Raw genomic sequence first — 24,040 nt, 5'->3', positions numbered from 1 at the left:
GAAATAGCCTTGTGGGCCAAATGGGGAGGCCTTGCAGGCCTAATTAGGCCCATGTGCCAGAGGCTCCCAACCACTGCACTAGTGCAAGCAACCACAAGTAATTCGTTTCTTAAGATGGAACCATATGTTATAAGAAGCATGACTGTCACTGAAAATTGTAGCTTCATGTTGAATTCCATCCTCCCCTTCTTAATATGTAATACAACTTGTTTTGTGTCCTGGTGTCATTTTACTATGGCCACATTTGCACATCATGCTAAACCATAGTTTACAATGAAAGACCCAAAGGTGCTGCAGTGAGTGTCTGGCTTTCACACTTTTCTCCGCCCACTGTGCAACTGGGAAGAGGAGTCTGGAAACTTCCGCTTCCACTTCTCCTTAACTCTGGTTTATTGTTTTGTCCAAATCGGTTAACCTTAACAATGGTTTGTTTTTTCAATTGGTTTGACATGCTTTAAACAAACTACAGTCATAACTTGGATCCTGAACGCCTTGCAACTTGAACATTTTGGCTCCTGAATGCAACAAACCCAGAAGGCCATGGGGTTTAAGTCTTGCTTATATGACCACCTTGTGTCCATTCAACTGTAAAGCACTCACGGAGTCAAATCTGGTGCTGGGTATATCATCACTTCCTAGTGTAATGCAGACCACAGAAATGATTTCTTGTTTTAACCACGTTAGCGAGTTAGAATCTATTCAAGCAATACTTCAACGTTTATTTCTGTGTTCCTAAATAACTCAAGGTCATTGTTTTAATCTGTATGCTGATGGAATTGTATTCATTTTCTTAAGGACCCTGTTCTTTTTTCTGGAACACTTCGACTGAATTTGGATCCATTTGATAGATATTCCGAGGAGGAACTATGGAAAGCTCTTGAACTGTCCAATTTGAAGAGGTTTGTCAGCAGCCAGCCAGCTATGCTGAATTACGAATGCACGGAAGGAGGAGAAAATCTTAGGTAACTGAAATCAGTTCAAGAAATTGATACCACTAGAAACCTACAGCAAAATGGTTTGCTACCTTTCTACCTCTTCCTAGTGGCCTTTCATTTCATTATGAAGACCTTCCTTTCGGAAGATTTTTTGTTAAATCTTTAAAGCATGTTAGAAGTTGTTTTAAGTGTTTGGCTGGTTGCTCTTTATGTTGTTTTAATCTCTGCTGCTTTTATGCTTTTGCAGTTTTTGTTAGTATTTGATTGTTTTAATATATTGTTGCTAACCTCCTTGAGGAAAGGCGGAATAAATAAATAAAATAAAGGTTTAATCTTCTTTTCCCAGTGTTGGCCAAAGGCAGCTTGTTTGCTTAGCAAGGGCTCTTCTCCGCAAAACCAAAATCCTGGTTCTGGATGAAGCTACCGCAGCAATCGACCTCGAGACGGATGATCTCATTCAGATGACAATAAGAACACAGTTTGAAGACTGTACTGTGCTGACAATAGCACATAGGCTGAATACAATTATGGATTACACCAGGTAACTATGAAGGACAAGAGCATAGCTATGATCTTTAAGGCACCCTAAAAATAATCTGTATGACTATTCTGTACTTGCATTTGCCCATCTTAAACCAGAAAACAGGTGGACCTAATATAGAGCCTGCAATTAATCCCCCCCAAAGGCTTAGATGCCTTTCAGCCTTTTTGGGGAACGTATCTTTAAAGGCCAATTGGCTCTTTAATACTGGATCAGTAAATTCATATCCACTGCCAGCTTTACATATGATTTGTGGCATCCAGTAGGAACATGAAACCCAGGATGTTTTGGTACCCATTCTGTTTCTAGAGCAGATATGATATGGCTGTCCCAAGCCCAAGCCTGCTGTTGTTAGACATTGGTCATGCTACCTGGCACTGGCAACTGGAGTCCAACAGCACCTGGAGGACCACAGGTTCCCTGCCCTGCCAGGTGGTCATTGGCTAGTGCTTCACTTCCTGGCTTATTCTAAGACCCTCCCTAAGGAGGGACCTGGTTTCTTGTGATGCTCTAGGCAACGTCCATAGAAATGTCATGAGGAACACTCTTCACATCGTTACAATAGCTCTGGTGGCTGGAAAGAGTTTTCTACTACAGTTTCACATGGCAGGGTAGAGTGCTTACTCATCAAGTAATGTTGCTACTGCGCTTTGTAGATTTGTGCAGCCTACACTTGCAAAGAACAGTATGAACATTCTGGGAGGAAGAGCAGGAATAGGCTGCTTGCTTCCCCCCCCCCCCCCAGAAAGGACCTTGAATGAGGCAAAGGTGGAATTGCTCATCTAGCCACTTACCCTATGGTAACGGATCGAATTAACTCATTATTGAATGGGTTTCAGTGGCAACAAAAAGGGACGAAATAAGTACAAAAGGGGAGGGTGGCATAGTGAGAGCCAACTGCCTCAGAAAAGTGGGAATACCCGTATAGCAGGGTATAGTGGCCAACTCCCAAGAGACTGTGGTCTACTCACAGAGTTAAAAACTGGCAGTGATCTTCCCCTGTTTTTTAGGGGTTCAGGTCAAAGTTCTTGAGCTTTTTTTTAGGAAGGAAAGCCCTGTTTTGGGGGGTTCAGGTCAAAGTTTTGAGCTTTACTTAGGGGAGCCAAAGTTATTGAGCTTCTTTGCGGAAAGCCAGTGATCTACCACAGACGTCCATTAACCTACCAGTAGATCACAATCTACCTGTTGGGCATGCCTACCTGTTGGACATGCCTGCCGTATAGGAAACCCACTCTAAACGATAGCAAGCGTGTTTTTATCTGCAGCCAAGCCATTAATCAGCTAATTTCTCCAGGCACAGAAAAGTATTCTGAGGACACTACAGAGGAAACTAAAACTCTGTGGCTGCAGCACTGTAATTCATATGAAAGTTAACCTCTAACACATCTAATGGGGCAGAATGCTGTGCATCTTTTCTGCTCACCCTCATAACAGTGCCATGACGCGATCAGGGGGATTTCAGTTTCCCAGGTGAGGAGCTAAAGCCAGGTGTGACTTGCGCAAGACCATAAGCAAGTCTTATGGCAGTGACGGGACATGAACTTAAGATTTCTCACATTCAAATTCAGTACTTGTCCCCTGTAAGCTGGCACATTTTTGCTCTTTCTCTAGGGTTTTTTTCCTAAGTGTGTGGAATAAAATCTTGAGGACCTAAAAAAGCTGCTGGATTCTGCAGTTAGTAGACCTTGTGACAACAGACATTCCTGCCCCCTCCCCCTGCTGGTTAGGATTAGCAGCTCTTGTTTAGAAACACATTTTACTTTCCCTCTTGTTTTGCAGAGTCCTTGTTCTAGAAAAAGGAGCAATTGCTGAATTTGACACACCTTCACGTCTTATAGCATCCAGAGGAATTTTCTATGGCATGGCAAAAGATGCTGGGTTGGCGTAACAGGACAGCTGCTATATTTCTCACCAAAGGACTAGTTACTGGGTTTCTTTTTTAAAAGCAACAACCCAGAAGCAATACCTGAATGTACTGTACTTTTCAAAACAGCATTTTTAATTTTTTTGCGATACGGAATCAAAATGTTTCATATGCCTATGAGAACCAGAAAATTTTAATTTTATATTTTTAAAAATATTTTCTACATACAGAAGTATTATTATTTTTACCTGACAAACATCTTACTGGAAATGGATGTGAGTGTGTGTGTATGCATAGCACTTAACTGTATTCTTTTTATCTTATATAGTCAATTACAGCTAGCGATACAAAAGCACTGGCATTATTCGTCGGTTCATTTTCTGTTAAGTAAAATGAATCAATGAAATGTGGAGCTATGGTGCTGTTTCCAGGATTAAGTTGATTTAATAATTAAAAAAAAACCACCTGTAGCCCACTTTTCAACAAAGTACCCCCAGCAGCAGCATTTTAAAAATCAGGCAAAATGTGTGGGACCCCCCCACCCCCCAGGATAAATACAGTATACATGAGGAAATCCTCGAAACACTGCCAATATATTTTAAAAGCCCACATTTCCCATTCAGCCTGGAGCACTGCACACACAGAAGGGGACTTGTGCAGCTTTAGCTGGATGGTTCTGCTCTTCAAACAGTTGAAGCCCAGTGTGTTAAGCCCTTATTTAAAAGCTAAAATCTTGATGCCACTTCTGAAGCAGGACTGGTTACTGGTTGGCTGGGCCAAAAGCTGTACTTCCAGACGCAGGACTACCAGAAATTTCTGGACTTATTCCGAGGCCTGCTTCTTATAAAGTACAGTAGTACATGTAGTAGTAAGATCGAAAACTTACCATGGCATGTAGAACAGGAGCGAAGTCCCTCTAAAAAAAAAAAACCTCCAAGGCATGGGTAGGCAAACTGGGGCCCGGGGGCTGGATCTGGCCCAATCGTCTTCTCAATCCGGCCCGTGGACGGTCCGGGAATCAGCGTGCTTTTACATGAGTAGAATGTGTCCTTTTATTTAAAATGCATCTCTGGGTTATTTGTGGGACCTGCCTGGTGTTTTTTCATGAGTAGAATGTGTGGTTTTATTTCAAATGCATCTCTGGATTATTTGTGGGGCAGAGGAATGCATTCATTTTTATTTTATTTTTCAAAATATAGTCTGGCCCCCCACAAGGTCTGAGGGACAGCGGACCGGCCCCCTGCTGAAATTGTTTGCTGACCCCTGCTAAGGCAAAATGTTCATTCAGAATTTTAACTTTCAGCCAGGACAGCTAATTTCTCATTACATAGAAAGCTTACAACGAGCATCCTTTTGAGAAAAAATATATATTTAAAAACAAACCAAAATCTCCCATTTTAAAAGCAACAAACTTTTATTAATTGTAAAAAGGGCACAACATATAGGAAATAAGAAACTCAAACCTAAATCATTTGGTTAATTCTTCATTTTTAACCATGGTTTTTTTCAGTGTAGTAATAAAGTTCTGAATCTTTTATTTCCACTGATGTCATAAAGTACCACACAGTTATTATTAGGTTAATAATTTGGTTAGCAACACTAATAAAATCCTCTGTTATAAATTGCATAAGTTATACAATATAAAAATATTCCTCTGAGTGCATAGAAAGATGCCAGCAACTGTGCAGTATAATCAACAGACTTGTAATATGTTAATTAATACTATGGCTAATTAATAGAGCATGCCAATTTGTTTACCCACATACTGGATACCCGTGGATGCCAGTGGATATCTGCTTCTCAATGAGAAGCCCAAAAGCATTGCAGCCATGATCCAGCAGTCTGGGGCACACCCACTGACTTCATATTGGATTGTGGCCTTCCTCTTCTAAGAACCTTGCACATTTCCCTTCAAGCACTTCCAGAGAAGCTGACTGTGTGTGTTGATTTTAGGCACACACTTAAAATCAAAAGGGGATAGGGAGAACTGCCACCTTAAATACGTTGTGCAAATCCTGACCTGGCACCTGTCAGAAAATGCGGATACCCTGGAACACGGTCAGTGGCGATATTTTCATTTCTCTCAATGCATTAATTTTATGGCAAGACTGAATAAACCCTAACAAGGAGTCACAGTAATATAATATGCTGCCAATGGCTTTGTCTCCAGAACTCGGGTCAGGGGGCACCAACATAGCTGCCAAGTTATCCCTTTTTTTAAGGGATTTTCCATTATGCTGAATAGGCTTCCTCGCGAGAAAAGGGAAAACTTGGCAGCTATGGGCACCAACCTTTTTGGACCAGTGGGCACATTTGGAATTTTTAGAAAGTGACATGGGTACTAGTCGCAACATGATCACCGTGAGAGTGTGGCATAACATCAAGTAGCTGTTGCATCAAAAAGAGCATAAGAAGTTTGGACCACAAAATGTTGCTGCTCCATCTCCCCCATCAGTGGCTCCTCTATCAGCCACCTCACTCACAGAATGAGCCACTCCTCTGTTCAGAATCGAAGAGACGGGAGTGTCCAATCTGGGAACTGGGTGAAATGTGGGCATGCTTAAGGGGGCGGGGTTTAAATATAGGACAGGCTGATTCGGTGCGAATAGGAACTGAGCAGGAAGAGCAGAGTCTTCCATGTTTTGAGGGAATATTTACTGAGAACTTTTGGGGACCCTTAGGAGGTGTTGGCGGGTACAGTGGGGCCCACTAGTGCCACATTGGCAGCCTCTGACTTAGGCTGTACCACAAAAACGATGTGCTGCCACAGTGCTCCATTGAAAGTAAGCATTTTCTAAACCCTGTGCTAATGTTTTAAGGCCTACAGGAGTTCAAAATTCACATTCCAGGTGGCATTGGACATGTCAGTGCATTAAGTCCTGGATCAGGCAGAGGGATATCTTGGCTCTCTACAATTAGGCAATGAAACGACTCAGGACAACTAAAAGCTTGCTTGCACTATAAAGTTCCAGTGAGTCTTATGCTGGGAATTGTTACCTTGAGACGGCACTGTGCGAGCATGTTAGACCCGTGCTAACTATCCTGGATTGTCACAAAACACTTTTGTTTCCTCTGTGGAGCTGTGACCCGTGGTCACCAGGGATAATGAGCCTAAAGAACCGAGTCTGGGTTTCTTGGCTCTTGCAAGGAACTGATGACTCAATTTGGCCACTGTTTAAAGGGATAAAGTACGGTAGTTCAGGGGGTTGTCCTCAGCATACAGTAGCTTAAATTGGTTAGCTATTAAACAGTTAAATGCTTTAGTCAAATAACTGCTTTACCTGTCAGTTATAAATGCACTGAAATATTATGGTATCTACCCAGGCATTTAGTGACAGCAATAGTTTTGCTTGGAATAATTCAGGCAAACTATGTATTGTTTAGGCCTGGGACCCTTGGAAATCTCATACCACAAACTTCCCCCAGGCCCCACACTTCTCTGGATCCTATAATGTATCCTTGAACTGTGCTTCTACATTCATTGAACCACCCACTTTTGCCCCTGGCTCCTCCCACCACTGGTATGTGGCTCCCACAGAAGGGATTGTGGCCCCCAGGCTGAAAAAAGCTGTTTTCCATTTGTGCAACCACTGGGTACAACCCATTAATCACAGTGAAGCTTTTAAGCCCTAGCTTAACTAGGACATGTGACCAGTGTGGGCCACTGAAGCTGAATAACATTAAATTCCTTTGTAAAAGATGTGAGTTGAGATGAAAAACATAGTGTTTGAGTAGTAAGCTACGGTTGAGTTATCATCTTGGGAACTACAGGACTGAGGAAGGGGCTTAATATGTTGTTAGATGCTCCACTCACACAGTTTGCCTCTGGCAAATAATGCAAAGCAATAGCGACCCCCTTAGTGGCACCATTCTTTGCATCCCGTTGTGATAAATAGGTCTCTTGGAAAAGCAAAATAAAATCCAGGTTTCTGGAATTTGCAAGTGCACAGAACAGCACTTCTTTCCAGCCTGGCTCAATTTAAAGCATCTAAAAAGAGCATGAAGGTCCATCACACCACTGGTCATCTGAAGGTAGCACATCTACTCAAAGTTACACAAAGTAGGTGTGGCTAAGCCCTCCTCAACCCTAGTCTATTTCCTGCCGACATTTGAAGCTGTAGTCTTTCCTAGCTTCACCTCCATGACTTTCCATGCCTTTACTAACCTTCATCTTCCATTGTTTCCTCTGATTCCCCCTCAAAAAATCCAATTTTCTGTCCTTTGATTCTTCTGTCTCCAGTTTTCCTCCTGCTTCCCTCTATTTTCCAGTAGATTTTGCTTTGCTTTTCCCTTTTCCCCCTCCAGTCGCTGCCATCTATTCGCCTGGCTATTGCCAATTGCCCTTTCCAGCCACAGCTTTCTGGCCTCAGCTACTTGTCCTTCCTGACCAGTCGTTCATTCTCCCTGGCCACAGCCACTTGCTCTCCTTGGCCACAGCTGCTTGTTCTCCCAACCCTGCTGTTCATTTTTTTGTGGTCCCCAGCTGCCAAGGTCTGCCTTTCCCAGCTGCTGCATTCTGTCTCTCCTCCGTGCCAAAGTTCACCTCCTCAGGTCCTTTGGTTTGTGCCATTTCTTCAGCCCTGTCCACCTAAACATCCTCCTCCATTGGTTCTCATCCTTTTCTACAGTGTTTTCTGAAGGGACCTGCTCTGTCAGATCCTTTTGCAGTCCACTGCTTTCCCTCAAGCCCCCAAAAGGTTTTGCAAGCTCCTCAGTCTCTTCCCTTTGTGCCTCTTAAGACTGTATCCCTATGGTTTCTCTCATCCAAGGTCCTTTTCTTTGTGGTCATCACTACAGCCTGGGGCTCTGAGCTGGGGGCCTTATCCATCACTCATCACCTTTGCATTTTTCAGAAGGACAAAGCAATTATTCGACTGGAACCCGTTTTCATCTTTTACATGGAGAAGGGAACATTGGTTCCTTACCTGAAGGACCCTTCTCTGAGATGAAGTTCCATCACAGCCTCCTCTCCCTATCTATATCCTTCTGAGTGGCTACCTAATCCATGGAAGGGTTTCTCTGTGTTTGCTTCAATTATCTTGCTTGCATTCTTCCAATATGTTCCTCCAATATTTTCTGTTAAGACCATTTATATGCACTCTCCTGTTATTTTCTTGAAGAAGCAGTTTGTAGCCGCTTGTCCTCTGTGCATTTGTCTTCTCTATGTTGTTTGCCCTTCTTTGCTCTCATTGTGCGTTGGACTGAGCTTGAGGAGGACTATGGCACACCTACTTCTTGCAACTCTGAGTGCCCTTCTGGCGTTTGGGTAACCGGTGGCGCTACAATCCATGTGATGGACCTTCATTCCAGAGAAATGACCTATCCCTCTGGAGCACATCTGGTGGAGGCGAGTGGGAAAAGTCCTGTTGAGCAAGTGGAAGTTGCTGAATACCACCCATTCCAAATGCATTACTGTGGACACAAATTTCCCTTCAAAGCTGCTTGTAATTCTGTAATATCAGTCAGGGCCATTGCTTAGAAAGCCATGGCTCAAAGCTAGGGTTACAGAGCACATGGGTGTTTGCCCTAAACTGAAACTTAGGAGCCTGACATGGGGGCACTGAGATCAGCAGCTGAATATTTTCCTGTTAATTAATTCATCTAGCTGGCTAGTCCAACCAACTTGAAGCACATACTCATTGTGCTGTAGTTAGTACAGTAATTGAGATCCCTTCACTAGTACACATAATCCTAAAACTAGGTATATTATAGTTTATTTTAAAATGTTATGTTCCATGCTTTCCCAGACTCTTTAATTCTAGGCCTTGACAGCAGACTATTTATACAGAAAGTGAACTAGCAAGAAGATGAAAAGCTGAGCATGCCTATATGAGATGCAAGCAAGTCTGTCAGAAATGCATAGAAACGCCAAGATTTTCTTACTAATTTATCTTGGTATTAAAAATAATTTTTGCTATTTAAAATGCTACAAGATTCCTTTAAATAGTTAATAGTTTCAAGATCACAGGATAATTAGGATAAGAGGCTAAAGGGGATTGTGCTTGTTTCATGTGTGGCATCAGGCTCTGGAGTCAAGTTGCATTCTTAATCATCCTTCTGGAAGCCTCTCACTCCTAAAAACCAACATTAATTTTTTTTAATCCCCAATCATCAACATATATTACCAGCCATTCTGTATTGTTTACTGGCAAGCAAGAATAATAAGTTAGAAACACACCATAACGGTTTTGGTCAACATATTTACAGCTTGGGTTAACACAGTAAATAGGTTCAAATATTTGACCTGAGCACCATCTTGAAGAAATCACAGCTGATTTAGCCACCTGGTGACGGTTTTAACTCAGCCAAATAAAGTGTCAGAAGTCCTAAGCCTTCCTCCCCAAAGGAATGGGCATCTGGACCTGACTGGTCCAGTCTCCCAGGCCACAGCATACCGCTGGGGGGTGGAGAGTCTTTCCCTGCTTGTCAGTTCCAAACTGTACAGACCTCTCCCCTTGTGGAAGCTTACAGGTGGCTTGTCCTATTAGTAGCAGTGAGGCTAGAGGGACCATCTCGGGCTACCGTTCTGCCTCTAACAACACTGACATTCTTCGTAACATGCATAAGTGGTGAGATATATCCCACTTACATTTTGCAACATGCCATTCTCCAAAGGATGCTGTATTCGCATTGGTTTGAAACACTTCGCCAGAGTGACTAACCTGTGACCCTCCAGAGACTCTTGGACTCCAAATCCCATCAGTCCAAGCTAGATAAGTCAATAGGCAGGGACGATGGGAATTGAAGTCAAACAACAAGTGGAGAGCCACAAGACGGCCACTCCTGCACCAGGCCAGTGTGTAACTACTGTTTGAGAGCCCTGGTTTCTCCTTCCTCTTACCCTTTCTCCTGCAAAAGTAGCTTATTCTCAAGTTAACACATTTTAACACTGGTTATACTAGGAGTCTCTGCATGCTAAGTATCCAATTACAAGTGTTAAATGTGTTCCGGGTTCTCTCCTTCAATGTAAGTGCTCCTGCTCTTTTTAATAAGTAGCAATTATTAGAGCAATTTAATTTAAGTCTTTCCCTGAGAGCTTCTAACTCTGCAGTGTTCAGAGATGTAATGATTTCCTAGCAAGAAACACTGCTGCATGGAGAGAGAGGCAATAATCTGTTGCTGCTTAGTATCCTATCCAAAAACATTACTTAACTGCCAGTTTACTCAAAAATAAACTGCAGATACTCTTAAGTGGATATTCTAATCCTAAAGACACTTAAGTAGGAACAAGCCCAAATGTTTTCAGCAGAACTTGCTTCCAAGTAAGTGTGCTTTATAGGTTAACTCTGTCTTCCAAGGTAAAGTAGTAGAATCTGAGGTTATAGCCCTTGCAAAATCCTAGGTTTAACTGTTAAATACTAATGACAGGTTTTTCATTTGAATAGCTAGTAAGTCAGCTTTGATGCTTTCTTATTGTAACAAGGCCTTTCAGTTAACGTTGGTGCAGCATTTCTAAACAGAAAGTCATTATCACTCATCGTCAAAACCAGCTCCAGTTCTTGGAAATCCTGAAGCCTTGATACATCTTTGTCCTGAAAGAAATAAACACAATAAATGAAAAACGATGTCCGTACTAATAGGAGGCATGCTAGTCCAAATGATGCAACGATTTCGGCTCACCTTTGTGTTGTGCTACATCTTGCACATTTAATTCTGATGTTCCAACTGACTGCAGGAAAGAGAAACTGGACAATAGGATCCACGCCATTGTCTGGGCTGAGAGACCAGTTGCCCTTTTGGTTCCTCTCCTCCCTGAACTGTTTTCATTCAAGCTGACCATTATTAAGAACTTCATTAACTTTAAGAAATGGTGTTTGAGTTCGCATGCTCTGCCCTTCCCATCCCCATTTCCTTTCGTGCTGTGTCTTTTAGACTGTAAGCCTACCAACAGAGAACGTCTTCCTTTTAATCTGTACACAGCACTTAGTAGATTTTAACAGATGAATTCAACATAGCACTAAGCAGGTTGTTTCATCAGGCAAACAGATATACTTGTGCTGACAGAGAAATCTGCCCTCTCCTCTGCTGACGTGCTGTTTCAGGTGTTCTGCCAACATCCCCAGCCTATTTGTGGGGTTATGGGGAGTGCAGATGGTGGGAAAGCCTTGTTGTACTAGAAGTACTTGTAGGGGTTCTGGTGGTAGGACTCGTTAGCTGTGTTTTATAAGTGATTACTGTTGATGATAGATCCAGAGCAATTTAGTTGCAGTTGTCCCATTGAAACCAGTGTGAAAAATTAGTCATGGCTGCTACTGAAATCAGCGAGAGATCCAAACGGTTTGGATCCAACCCAATGTTTTATTCTTGGACCTATGATCTGATTCTCCATGTGTTCTTGCTATCCTATGCTTTGTGAGGGTCTTTACATGGAGATTGCTAACAGATTGAGAAATTTCTTATGCTATAGCTTTTGAGGATCAGCTCAAAGTTGTTGAGCTTACATTGCAAAGGGGAAAAAATCCTGGTTTTATGGGGTTCAACTCACAGTTCTAGGAAAGGGACCCATTTCTACAGTTTCCTGGCAAATAATCTAATCAGCCAGTCACATGTCGCTGGGGAAACAAGCAGCCTCTCTCTGCAGACAACAATTGAGGCCTGGGCAAGGGGCCTGGGCAGGTCGGGAAGGGAGCTAGTTCCCGTATCTCCCTCCCCGATCTCTTGCAATCAGCTGCTGAGCGTGCCCTTTCAACACTCTTTCCCTCTTGTTAGCCTTTAGATCTTTCTTATAAAAGGAAAAGCACAATCTGCCTTTCGCCCCTGCCTTTCAATTTGGCTCCAGGGACCACGCATTCGCTCCATAAGTGCTATATCCCTGCCACAGTGTGAATATTATTATTATTATTTTATATTATTCTATGTACACCACTCACTTTTTTTTAATTGAACCTCTCAAAAAGTTTTCTAAACAGATAAATGAAAAGTTCTCTGTAGAGACCTGGAATGAATTTTGATTAATAAAAAAAAGTCCAAGCTAAAATGCCTATTCTGGGAATGTTGCTTGCTGGCAAAGTACTTTGAACCCAGCAAAAGCTAAGGGTTATCAATATGAATGCAGTTCCCCTCCTGTTGGGACTGCATATATGTTGCCCTATCAGGAAATCAGTGAGAATGCCAATCAGATGTTCCAGAGGAGGCAGAGGGAGCTAGAATTGATTGATTTGAGCAGGGCTACATCTGTATAACTGGATTGGGAGCCAGAGCCTTTAAGAGGATTTGTGCTCCAATTCAGTTCAGCTTGGCTAGAGCAACTGAGAGCACAGGTTTTTGAAACATCTATATCAACAAAATTAAGTCCATCATGCCAGGGTACAAAAATGAAGCAGACAGTTCCATATTGTAAAATGGGGGGAAAGCCAGTGCTTCCTATTTGATCACCTAGCACTAAAGTGGATCACAGCCGGATTAAATTGACCAACGGGCCATATTAGGCCCCCAAAACGGACTTTGGACATGCCTGGGTTATGGTGACTAGTGAATAGTGCAGGAATATCTTGATCTTGTATTACTTGCACAGGAAAAGTCCACTCATTCTATCATGATGAGGAGGGCAAGCAGAGATTCTAATTCTAAGAGGGCTTTTACTTTTTAAGCATCTCTTTTCAGAAGGTATTCTTTATTTAAAACATAAGGTTTAAAACTACAGATATGAGACATTCACAAAGGATTGGATGCTTATGAAGGCTGCTGTGCAACATGTGTACTGCAGGATAGTCCCACTGACTTCAAGAAATGTTGGTATAAGAACTGCAGTATCCGTAAATGCAGGTTGGAGGAAGATGAACCTGTTATATTTACCCTGAATTTAGTATGAAGGCTTGAATAATCATAAATTATAACACATATCTGAAGGAATGGGGCTTGGTTATTAGCTGCCAATATTTTTGAGAAAATGAAAGCCAGCCTGGGTTATTACTCTGATAGGATAATTGGCTTTAGTAAAAGGAACCAAATGGATAAAATATCTCAATTCCAGCAGGGCTTTTGATAATGTTCCATATGCTACTCTTACAAGTAAATTGGAGAAGGGTGAATTGGAACAGGCTGCCATGAGGCAGGTCTACTTTTGGCTGGAAAGCTACACAGAAGATGTTCCAGCATGCTGTGGATTTCAGCCAGAGTAGCTATTAGTGGATTGCTATTTTTTGAATTGGGGAGCTAAATGACATTCCACAGGGATCTGCCCTGGACCAGCACTAGTGAGCATTTTTATTAACAGCTTGGAAAAAGCAATGATGAGGGCACTAAGATTTTACAATCTGAACTGCAAACACAATAGAGGGGAAATCAGCACATTTAACTCAAAACAAATGTTTAGGTGGGGTGGGGTGGAGGAAGAGAAACCTAGGAAGAGTGAGCAAGCTGGGCATTCGGACTGCAGCAGGAGATACTACAGCAGCAAATAGTCAGCTGGTAGGCAAGAAGATTGGTCATACGTGTGGCTACAGCAGCTCACCATTAGCTAGCATGGAGCTGATGTGCAAATACGTTACTGTAACAGAGATGGAAGACAGGAAAAACCTAAACTATTCTGACCTGCAAATTCTGAAGTTAGCATCTTGTACTGGCCTCAGGGAGGAAACAGGGAGACAACTCAATTCCTTGAATTGTCAATATACTAACATGCATGGCACATCAAGCATCACATGGCCATCTGTCAGGGATGCTGTAGCTGCATCCAGCATGTTGAGGTTGGACCAAAAACGTCCAAGTCTCCTTTCCAACTCTAAATTCTAGGACACTTTGAACCCATGTGGTTTACAGACTGTGTGTGTTGCCCAGTCCTAACCTATGGGTTATACTAAACTGCAACTGCAAAAGGAATCAGAAGCTGATATAACCAATGTCAGAGAAACAGAAGCAGTGATGCTGAATAACTTTGGCCCCAATTTCAGCTCTCAGGTATGCAGCTGAAAGCCACTGGCCCGCATCTAGATGTAGCTGTGTGCAAAACCTACTTAAATAAGAACCTCAGAAAGAAAAGCCACACATAGTGGCCTCTGAAGTTGTATCAGGACAGCATTTCCATTACATCACTTGGGGATGGAAACCCTTATCTTCACCTGCCCTGAGCAGGGTCAAATGAGAATAAATAGATTGTGTGCATTTGGATGTGTATGTTTCTCCTACCCTTTGAATATCTATACCTACATCTGCATGTGTAGATCAGCTTCTCTGAGAGCAGGAGCTCCCAGTACCAAACTACACAGATGGTAAATCCTTTTGCACATAACATCCAACATGCAGTGCAGGTTTGAACATGGCTTGCGGCCGTTCTGCACACACAAAACTCCCTCCTGCATGGGCTGAAATTTTAAAAAGACCTGGAGTGGGAACACAGTTGTCCTACTCATTTGCAATGAAATGCAAGACTTCTAACATAACCAAAAATTCAACATAGCACAGAGAAAGAGAGAGAGAGATTCCACTGAATCTTTGCACTCAGTGCTTTTGACTTCTAGTCATTTTTATTGGAGTATCCAATTTCCATCATTGCACCGATTTTCTAAATTGATATTTAGAATACAACAAAGTCTTATTGACACAGAAATCTGCTCCAGCACCAAAAATTGACATTAGCATTAGCACCAAAATGCCAGTGTCAAATATGAACTCCAAAATCTAAACTGATTACTGGGGGAGAAATAAGACCCATCAATTAATCTATTACCTACACACTTAAGTGACCTATTCTTGTCCAGGCAGAGTTACACTGCTGAAATGCTACTACCGTACTTCTGATTTAAAAGTCTCGGGAAATAATACAGGTATCTTCAGCACCCCAGCAACCACACAATCTCTTAAATGCATAAAACAGGCCTGCAGAACCCAGGCTAAATGCAGTATGTCAGGCGAAAAACCTGGTCAAGCAAAAAGTCTCCAGTCTTTGCTGCTTTCCTCAGGGTTGAAACCCAGGGATGTTATAGAACACGAATCAGATATAGCCACTGGACTGTATTCAGCTTGATGCGTCATTCTACAGGTCTGGCATCAGCGAAAGAAAAAGAATAAAAAACGAAACAGAGGACCGAGGACAGAATGAGGATCTTACCTTTCTCAATACTGTATTTGGAAGCTTCCTAATTTTCTCCACGTGTTCCGGGTTAACCCCCAGCTCACAGCAGCTTACTCTGAGCAATTCATTGTAAGTCAGCTCTTGCCGATCCAGTTCAATTTCAATGAAATCGTTCTCTTTTAGAGTACGGTTTTGAACTCGGACCTTAAGCACCAGTTCTAATTTTAAAAGACACACACACAACCACAATGTTAGGAGCATTAATAATAGGTAAGCACTTGGCAAATGTTATTGGGTAGCAATTAAATTTCAAAAGGTTGCCTTGTTTCACTTTTGGCAATCCCTTTTTCCAACTTGTGAACCGCCCTGCAACTTGCAGGTATAGGGTGGTATACAAATTTTATAACTAACTAACTAAAATAAATAAATAAATAACAACAACTTCAATGTGATGCTTGCCAGGGAGTAGCAATGAGGCTCCTGGACTAGAGATGGAGAGCTTCAGCTCTCCAGACCTCTATCTGAGGCTCAGAATGCTCCTCAGCCCTGCTTGCCACCTTCCTCAAGTGTATTTGCCTGGCTGCACTGTCTCCTTCAACTGTGATGCTTCTTGCTTGTCTGCGTAGAGCAAGGTGTTTGTGAGTAGATACTAACCTACTATACAAAGATAGCATTTACATTCATGGATCTGCCCACTTTTCCCCAGGCCCTGCCCACCACTGGAATGTGGTCCAGAATATAATGTAACCATTAAGCTGAAAAAGCTTCACAAAGTCTGTGATAGACCAAACCTGCCATCACATTATTAAACCCTCGAGTTGGGGGGACGGGGGACGCAGAGAGAGGCAGGCGATTGACAAGGTCCTTGAATATGCAGGCAGCAGGAAATAAACATGGATATAACCCCCCCCCCCCCGGCCATGCTATCTCTGCCTTTAGCAGAAAGAGCCAGGCTTAAGTATTTTTGCACTGTAAGTTGCCTCAATAAGGTTTTGGAGGCCCAAAACAATGAAATAAATAATACTACTTCGGTAATATGCCTAGATACGCACTCAATTTAAGCAACAGCAATTAAGACAAATGAGCATTAATGTTTCTGGGGAAAGAGAAATCCACGGTACCCCTAATGATACACTATCATTTAGAGGTCAGGAATAACAACTTCAATAAATCAATTTTTCTGTATCTGCAATAGGCTAAACAAAAACAGTGAAGTGATTTGGGAGGGTATAGAATCCACCTAGTTTAGTAAGATAAGGAACAATTTCTACTACTAAAATATACCCTCACTTATATAATCAATAGGCAATGGGTATGAGTTCTGTAAATCCACAGAAGTGACCATCCTCTGCTTGGTGTGAGAGGGATTAATTTAGCACTATTCAACATTCACATGAATGTGCTTAGGGGCAGTGATCATGACTGGGCTCACCCAAGCGCATTTGATAACATGTCTGGAAATAATTGCCAGATGTAGACTCTTCCCATGTGATTCGAGGACTCTGCCTGTTTGACAGAGCCTACACACAGTTTTATCTCCCCACAGATTTTCCAGACATTACATTGAATGCCTCCTTCCCTCTTCTATACACCTTCAGACAAATGTCTGATTAGTGCTTATGTGACTGTTTCCCAGGCAGCTGGGGGGAAAACCCCAGAAACTTTGGGGGATTTCATTTAGAGATCACTGTCTTGACCACTGGGTTATATGAAGTGACAGAAAAATTAGGAAGGGACTTCTGACCAAGGAGGATTATAAACAAAACCCTGTGCTAATTGATTTGTTATCCTATCCTATCCAATTTCTGTTCAATCTACACACAGTTTTTATTCTAATTGTTTTCACCAAAAGGCAGCACTGAGTTATCCTGAAAGCTTAGCAGCTGAGGTTACCTTGCATGTTACTAAGGGGAAATGTTCCGGTGAAGAAAAAGGGCTGAAATGTTGGAACAGGTCCAGCAGAGGAACCATTTGGTGGCTGTGTTTCAGGCTGTTTAGATGCAACAGGAGAAGAGAATGTCCTGTTTGGAGGAAGAGGCATCTGGTGACCGTGACCATTCTGGACTGCAGGCTCTGGGGATTCTGCTGTCATTGCCCTTGCCATGTTCCCATTGGACCCCAGAGAGGAAAGCTTTTCATTTTGCAACATGGTAGTGCCAGGTGCCTGAACTTGAGGTAAAGAAAGAGGGCAGTCTTCATTGTGCTGTTCTAAGGAAGGGGAAAGTCTTCCATTCAAAGAGGAAGCTGAGGTGCTGGTAGTGCTGCTACTCATGGAGTTATACACATAAGGGAAAGGTGGGTTAGCCAAGTAATTCGGTATAATGGGCAAGGCAGAATCTTTCTTCTCATCCGGAAGCTCTTCAGCATCTTCCACTGCAAAAGAAAGAATAGCTCTAAATAAAGGCTTTTTTCCAACTAAACATACAGAGATTTGGTGAGTAACCTGGTGGGAGAGAGAGAGAGAGAGAGAAATAGCACTGCTAAGCTAGCTGTACATGTTAAAATTGAAATGTGCACATAAAAATAAATTAAGCATTTCTAACGCTATAATAAAATGCAATCATTTGATACTTCTATTATGAAGTTAGATATTAAATTAAATGTCACAAAAACTATCCCTGCACTTCCCCACCTGGGATTAATGAGGGGCTACATTTTTAACAAAGTCAAAGTTCAGCAATCAATTTTTGATGGTTACAGTGTTCCTTTTTCCAAATCAGTATCTGTACACATCAATGCTGATTCTAGCAAAAGGATTAAAGGAGACTTGGGGGAGAAAGTTACAAGGGCAGCAAGATCATACTGTTTCATCTTCATTGAATCACTATGGATCCCTTCGGCACCAAAATATTCTTGACAGTTATTAGTATCAACCGATCATTTTACCTCCCAGCATCTTCCTAATTTCCCTCTTTGATGTTAACTGGGCTGGTGTTTCTTCTTTAACAGTCAGAACGTCCTTATCAGCGCCAGCATGTAGCAAGTATGATACCACTTGAGCATGGTTCCGTTTGCAGGCCCAATGCAAGCAAGTCCTGCACAAGGCAAATGTAACAGCTAAGTTTGGGAGGTGCAAACACACTACATTAAACAAAAATAAAAAATTGATGTACTGTATTCGTTGAAAAATGAGAGCCTACCTGAGTTTTGCTATACTGTACTTAGATTTTTTATACCGGTATTTCTTATACATTCCTATAGTGACACCTACTGGCAGAATCCTTCCCTACTGCAAATCACAGGGCTTCAAAGTTCAGTACAGTACTTCTAGTTTCACAGCTTTCACATGCAGTTCTCAGGCAGAAAGGCCAAAGAGATGAGCCCACACTCTAAAACGTCCAATATCTGGGGCACACTTAAAAACAACAACAACTGAATTAAGATTTGAGGCACATTTCCCCTTCCTGGAAAAACAAACAAACCAAAACCCATTTTTAGAGAGGATTTCACTAATTTAATGCAATTACCTAATTTACTTGACAAGGTAAGGTATAACTACAAAACATTCATTTCCCCCCTCCAAACAACATCTCAGTGTAACAGCAAACTATTGATAAAGGCAATCTTGCATATACCCAAATCCACAGGCAATACCTTCGTAAACAGAATTCTTGTGTTCAAGTCTAGTGTATTTGGAGTGATCTGGATAAAAAGGCGCAAAACTTTTTTTCCTTTTGTATGTCTGCAAACCTTGGGAGCTTCCCATAGTCTGCTGTTGTGTGCGGATGGCACCACGGTGGCTACAAAAGGATCCACACACACTAATTGACTATGCAAATATGAGGAATGGTGATAATTAAAGCTCCAGTGGGGCAGAGACTTCTTCCTGCAACTCTGTATGGTTTATTACCTTGCCCCTTTCCAAACAACGCCCAGTGAGGGCAAGTAATTCTTCTGCACCTTTGAAGCAACTGAAACTGGACCATCCAATCAAGACTCAGGGCTTATCTACACGTCCTGCTGCAGGGCAAGGGGAAAACTGAACCCATGTCTAGAAAACCGCTTGGACCCATGCTTTCTAGGTACAGCACAAGCAGAAGTGTGGGCAAGCCTATAGTGATGTTGACCTTTTCAAGCATGGCCCCCCTACTATCCTGCAAAACTGCTATTTCTTTGTTTAGTGCATTTGTCTACCTTCTTTCTTCCAAGATGCTCAAGACAGCACACATCAGGTTATCCTATTTTTATCATAAGAGCAACCCAATAAAGTAGTGTAAGACCATCCAGTGAGCTGCCTAAGTGAGCAAGGATTTGAGTCCGAGTCTCTATAATCTAAATTCAATGCTTTTTCCAGTTCAACAAATAGTGCCCAGTTATGCAGTGTCAAAAAAGTATGCAGGCATAATTGAAAAGGACATAGATTTGCATAGGATAACGTATATGCATCAATGTCGGTTTATAATACCGTAATTACTATAATTTAAAATATGTACAATGCATCTCACTATAGATGAGACAACTACAATCAAGTGACCCATTTGCTTGTTCAGTCTGCTGTCCAGTTGTTTACTGTTGATGGAGTAACTTCAGAGCTCTTGCCCTCCTTTTCAGGTTCATCTTTAAACCAGACTTGGACTTGACAGCCCTTCAAACAGAGGGGGACACCTTCAAATAGAATCCTGTCCTCTCTAAAGCAGGACACTTGGTCACCCTAGTTCATTACTACTTATTTTATCTCAAGATTCTTTTTAAAACATTACTTCTGCTAGAAAAGGTCACAGATCATTGCAAATAAAAACCATTTCCATTATAAAGCTATTCTCTTTCAGATCCATATGGTTGATTTTGAGACTACTGCAGTATTAGACTTTGTTAATTGGTTAACGAAGTCATATAGCTCTAACCAATGTTAAACTTTCTGTATTTTCTAACATATTTAGTATACAATGCTGATTTTGAGATTGCCAATAGTTTACTGTACAGCAAAGGTAAAGGTAAAGGGACCCCTGACCATTAGGTCCAGTTGCAGACGACTCTAGGGTCGCAGTGCTCATCTTGCTTTATTGGCCAAGGGAGCCGGCGTACAGCTTCTGGGTCATGTGGCCAACATGACTAAGCCACTTCTGGCGAACCAGAGCAGCACACGGAAACGCCATTTACATTTACTGTACAGTATTGTACTATAATACTATAATTCTCTGGGTATAGGGTGGTATATTAATTAATAACAATTTATAACTACACTAATATTGTTAGAATTTTTCTCTCCAATGTGCAGTTATCTATCATTGTATCATTCTGACAAAGTTTTGCTATATTCTTCTGCTCTCAACAAATCTCAAAACAATTTTGTGCCACATGCAAATCTCACTAATTCACTCCTTCCCTTTCCACGTCCAAATCACAATACATTTCCAAATCACAATACATTTCCATAAGACCAACCAACAAGAGAAGAAAAGAAAGCACAGTGGCCATATATTCAATTTATATTACAAAAAAATGATCCTTTTACTTTATGAGAACTTTTAGAAATATCTGACAACACGAAGAATATAATTGCTAAAATATGAGATTCACCTCACAAAAGCCAACAAAAGAGAAAGGCACTTGTGATCAAACAAGCAAACAGATCTCTTCAGTGTGATGTAGACACTGTTAACAAGATTAAAATAAACTTTTGAACACTATAAAACGTAACAGCAAATGCATTGTCTGACCCTCCTTTTAGGAATTTTAGAATGGATGAATTGCAAGAAGAAAAGACTTTAAAAATATCACTCCAAACTCGGTGACCAAGTCTACCACACACCGCTCTCTGAAAATGCCAATACGTATGGTATTGCCCAAAAGCTGTCAATGCAATTCACTTGAAAAATGCTCACCAGCCGTTGATTTCGTTTTGAGAGTTCACACTCACGCCACATTCCACCAATCGCTGGACTTCTTCAACATCCCCCAAAGCAGCGGCTTCTCTTAGTCGCTCCTGAAGCTCTTTTTCCTCTGCTGCAGAGGTCATGTTACAAAATTATCTTTGCAGTAAAACTTTGGGATTGTCGAATGGAGCCGCCTACTGCGAACGACGGATCATCTTATAAAACTAGTCCATCAGAGGCAGGAAGAATCCGATCCGTCCTGAAAGAAAAGTCTCACACCTTAGTCCTTTTTAATCTTAAACTCATATGCAGCTATTTCCTACCTATGGCTCATAAATCAAAATGTTTCACATTTCTGAAGGCCATTTCCCCCTAATTGCATAGTCTAGACGGATACGACTTCCTCCTTCTCGCAGGGGGACTCTATTAAGTGCGACAACAATGACCTAGATATTTAGTTCCTACCAACAGTCCGGCACGCGAACATTCACGCGCTCCTGCAATCTGTTAGCTTGCAGAACACTTTCATCCCCCCCCCCATTTGCTCATACGGGTTAGTATTTAAAATATAAGCAGTTTTTGTCGCGATCACTACTTTATACCACAACCTATCCCAACTCCGGATCTCCCTGCATTTTATTGCTTGTGCTTCCACGGAGAAGGATCGTCAGTTTCCCTCCCTTCCCCGGTGGCAGATTCCTAGCGCGATGTACGTTGCAAATAATATGTTAAGACTACTGATCCAAACGTACTAAAACCGTGAGCCAGTTCCTTGTAAAAGAGGAAGCTCGGCTTAAAAAAAAGGTATGATGCGTCATGAGATGATGCTGGAGCCCAGAAAAAAATGGTAGCAGTTCTACAGGGATGCAGAGCAGGCTACAGCGGTAAATCTAAAATACAGTAGCTAAATATAATGTAGAGCAGCCCATTTGAAATATTGACTTGGTAAATTTATGTCTCCCTAGTAATCTGCCAGTGCCGTCCTCAGTTTTATTACAATGTGCACATTTTGCTATAATTAAGGTTTCTTAGTCCATGTTGCAGATTGCTTCTTAAAATGGAACAGAAGGGTGCTTGCTGTCTGAATTACGATGGCCAGACACACAGGGCAGCAGTTTCTCAGTTGGGGCGTTATAGCTATGGGAAGACCACCCAAGTCCATCACTGCTGGCCTGTCCCATTACCTAACATATTTTAGTAGGACCGATTCACTGTTTTGACAGTTTGTGGGGGGTTCTGCCTGAGGAAATGTAAGGACACCAGAAATGTAATATGGATGATTGGCTTCCCAAATTGACCAGACGAAATCTCAGGCAGTTGTACATATTATAAAACAGATTTATTAAAACATTTATTGCAATAAATGGTGGCAGTGAGAATGAGTTTCTCATTCTGCCCGACCCATGGGCATACACAGAGTGCTTTTATACCTTTTTGACAGAGTGAAGTGAAGATCAGCCTTTCTGCAGTACTTCATCAACCAATCAAGAGAGAGCACCCCAAGATGCAAAGTCACCCGCCCAACTCTACTAGGTGGCGTTATGTACCTGGTACCTTCATACACGTGTCTATGTGGAATTTTACAGGCACAATTGTGGTTGTGCTCTACTTATAATTTGCGGTGGGCTACATCCTCTTGCTCTTGTGGTTTATGCTAGAATTTCTTAGAAGTGCTGTGTGTGGTTAGATCTTTGCATTAGATGTGCAAACATGCTGTGCCTGTTTGCTTTCTATCAGAGGCAGAGAGATTTAGAATTGAATATACAAAATGGAGTTCCTCTTGCTTTTATGGCCTGACCAGGATTATTCTGGCCCTGGTCATTGCCACCCTATAGTATACTTTCCATATTTTGGTTGTTTCCTTTTAATGATTTAATATTGTTTAAAGTGCCTAGTAGTCTTTTTTAAAAAGAAGGGTGGGGAATAAATATATTAATAAAATGTGGGAAAATAAACAAAACTTTAGTGCCAGGTTCCTTCTAGCAGTAAAACATAAATACATACCATTGTTTTGCAGGATATGGTTAAGATTTTGTGTCCTGTTTTTGTTTTAATGATACTGTTTTTTGCATTGAACACTGTGCTGTGATTGCATAATAAAAATTCACATTGATTGATCCAGAAGCAAACCCTTGCCCAGACCTCACAGGCATTTTACAACTAAAATAAAACATTTGGAACCCTGGGAATACTAAGAAATTTACTTGGAATGGGTGGGATTCTCCATGAAAAAAAAAGTGTGTTATTTTCACAGCTACGTAGAAATGACAGGCAGAGAAGCCTTTAGAGAACAAAAGGTTGGCAACTCACATAAACAAGAAGGAGCCAAACATGATTTCCCTTCTGTTTCTCCTTCACAAAGTCAAGACAATACTTGCCTAATGATAGTTCTCTTTTGGGGGAAATTCTGACTTAACATGTTTACTCAGAAGTATATCCCATTATGCTCAGGACTAGTGTTTAGGATTGCAGTCTGAGTCTTATGTACTCAGCCTCAGGTGTCAGATGTTTTATAAACAAAAACTGGCCATGTTTTATAGAGTGATTGTATTATGATTCTGTCTCACAGCATGAGACTATTTTTTAAAAGTACCCCTTGTCAAAGAAGTATTTAATTTCCTTGGTATTATTGAGCTGTAGGGTAACACCTACACACTGCCTTTCCCATTGGGGTTCTAATAGTAACAGGTGCAGGACTATTTTTGAAGGTTCGTTAAGCAAATGTGGGACCAGAGGATTATTTAAAACAAATCTGAATAGAGCCATTGTTTGTGTATTATGGCTCTGGAAGGCTTGGGTAACAGGACTTCGATTTTACAGTTTTTATAGTTGAAAGGGACCACAAAGGTCATCTTTTGCTCAAACCCATGA

General features: G+C 41.6%; 2 protein-coding genes across 4 annotated transcripts in view; one reads left to right on the top strand and one right to left on the bottom strand.

The window, feature by feature from the left end:
• Nucleotides 1–3,695, top strand: part of ABCC3 (ATP binding cassette subfamily C member 3) — a 71,922-nt gene extending 68,227 nt beyond the window's left edge. Inside the window, exons 29-31 of the mRNA XM_035104353.3 lie at nt 796–962; nt 1,282–1,476; nt 3,256–3,695. Coding sequence (XP_034960244.2) covers nt 796–962; nt 1,282–1,476; nt 3,256–3,364 — 471 coding nt within the window. The 3' untranslated portion in view covers nt 3,365–3,695. The remainder of the gene's footprint in view (nt 1–795; nt 963–1,281; nt 1,477–3,255) is intronic.
• Nucleotides 3,696–4,735: 1,040 nt separating this feature from the next.
• Nucleotides 4,736–21,642, bottom strand: ANKRD40 (ankyrin repeat domain 40). Of its 3 annotated transcripts, none has more exons than XM_035104352.3 (5): nt 21,179–21,642; nt 18,240–18,388; nt 17,247–17,726; nt 15,390–15,571; nt 4,736–10,872 (listed from the first exon to the last, which is right to left on the bottom strand). In XM_035104352.3, exons 1-5 carry the CDS (start codon nt 21,310–21,312, stop codon nt 10,726–10,728), a joined length of 1,092 nt encoding a protein of 363 aa, XP_034960243.1. In that variant the 5' UTR covers nt 21,313–21,642; the 3' UTR covers nt 4,736–10,725. The 3 variants fall into 3 exon arrangements, with proteins under 3 accessions (XP_034960243.1, XP_088519190.1, XP_060127864.1); XM_088663064.1 differs by having other exon boundaries at nt 9,038–11,009; nt 21,179–21,581; XM_060271881.2 differs by having other exon boundaries at nt 9,038–10,872; nt 21,493–21,573.
• Between the last annotated feature and the right edge of the window lie 2,398 nt (nt 21,643–24,040).

This window comes from Zootoca vivipara, chromosome 2 (genome assembly GCF_965207765.1).
Source record: "Zootoca vivipara chromosome 2, rZooViv2.hap1.1, whole genome shotgun sequence".
Taxonomy (NCBI): domain Eukaryota; kingdom Metazoa; phylum Chordata; class Lepidosauria; order Squamata; family Lacertidae; genus Zootoca; species Zootoca vivipara.
This window is presented reverse-complemented; position numbering and strand designations above follow the sequence as displayed.

Excerpts from the sequence above, each read along its gene's own strand:
- ANKRD40 (XM_035104352.3), bottom strand. The coding sequence starts at position 21,312 with ATGACCTCTGCAGCAGAGGAAAAAGAGCTTCAGGAGCGACTAAGAGAA. Across the intron at positions 18,389-21,178 it reads CAAAACGAAATCAACGGCTG|GACTTGCTTGCATTGGGCCT; the intron begins GTGAGCATTTTT and ends TGCCTTGTGCAG. Across the intron at positions 15,572-17,246 it reads TCCCCTTAGTAACATGCAAG|AACTGGTGCTTAAGGTCCGA; the intron begins GTAACCTCAGCT and ends TTTTAAAATTAG.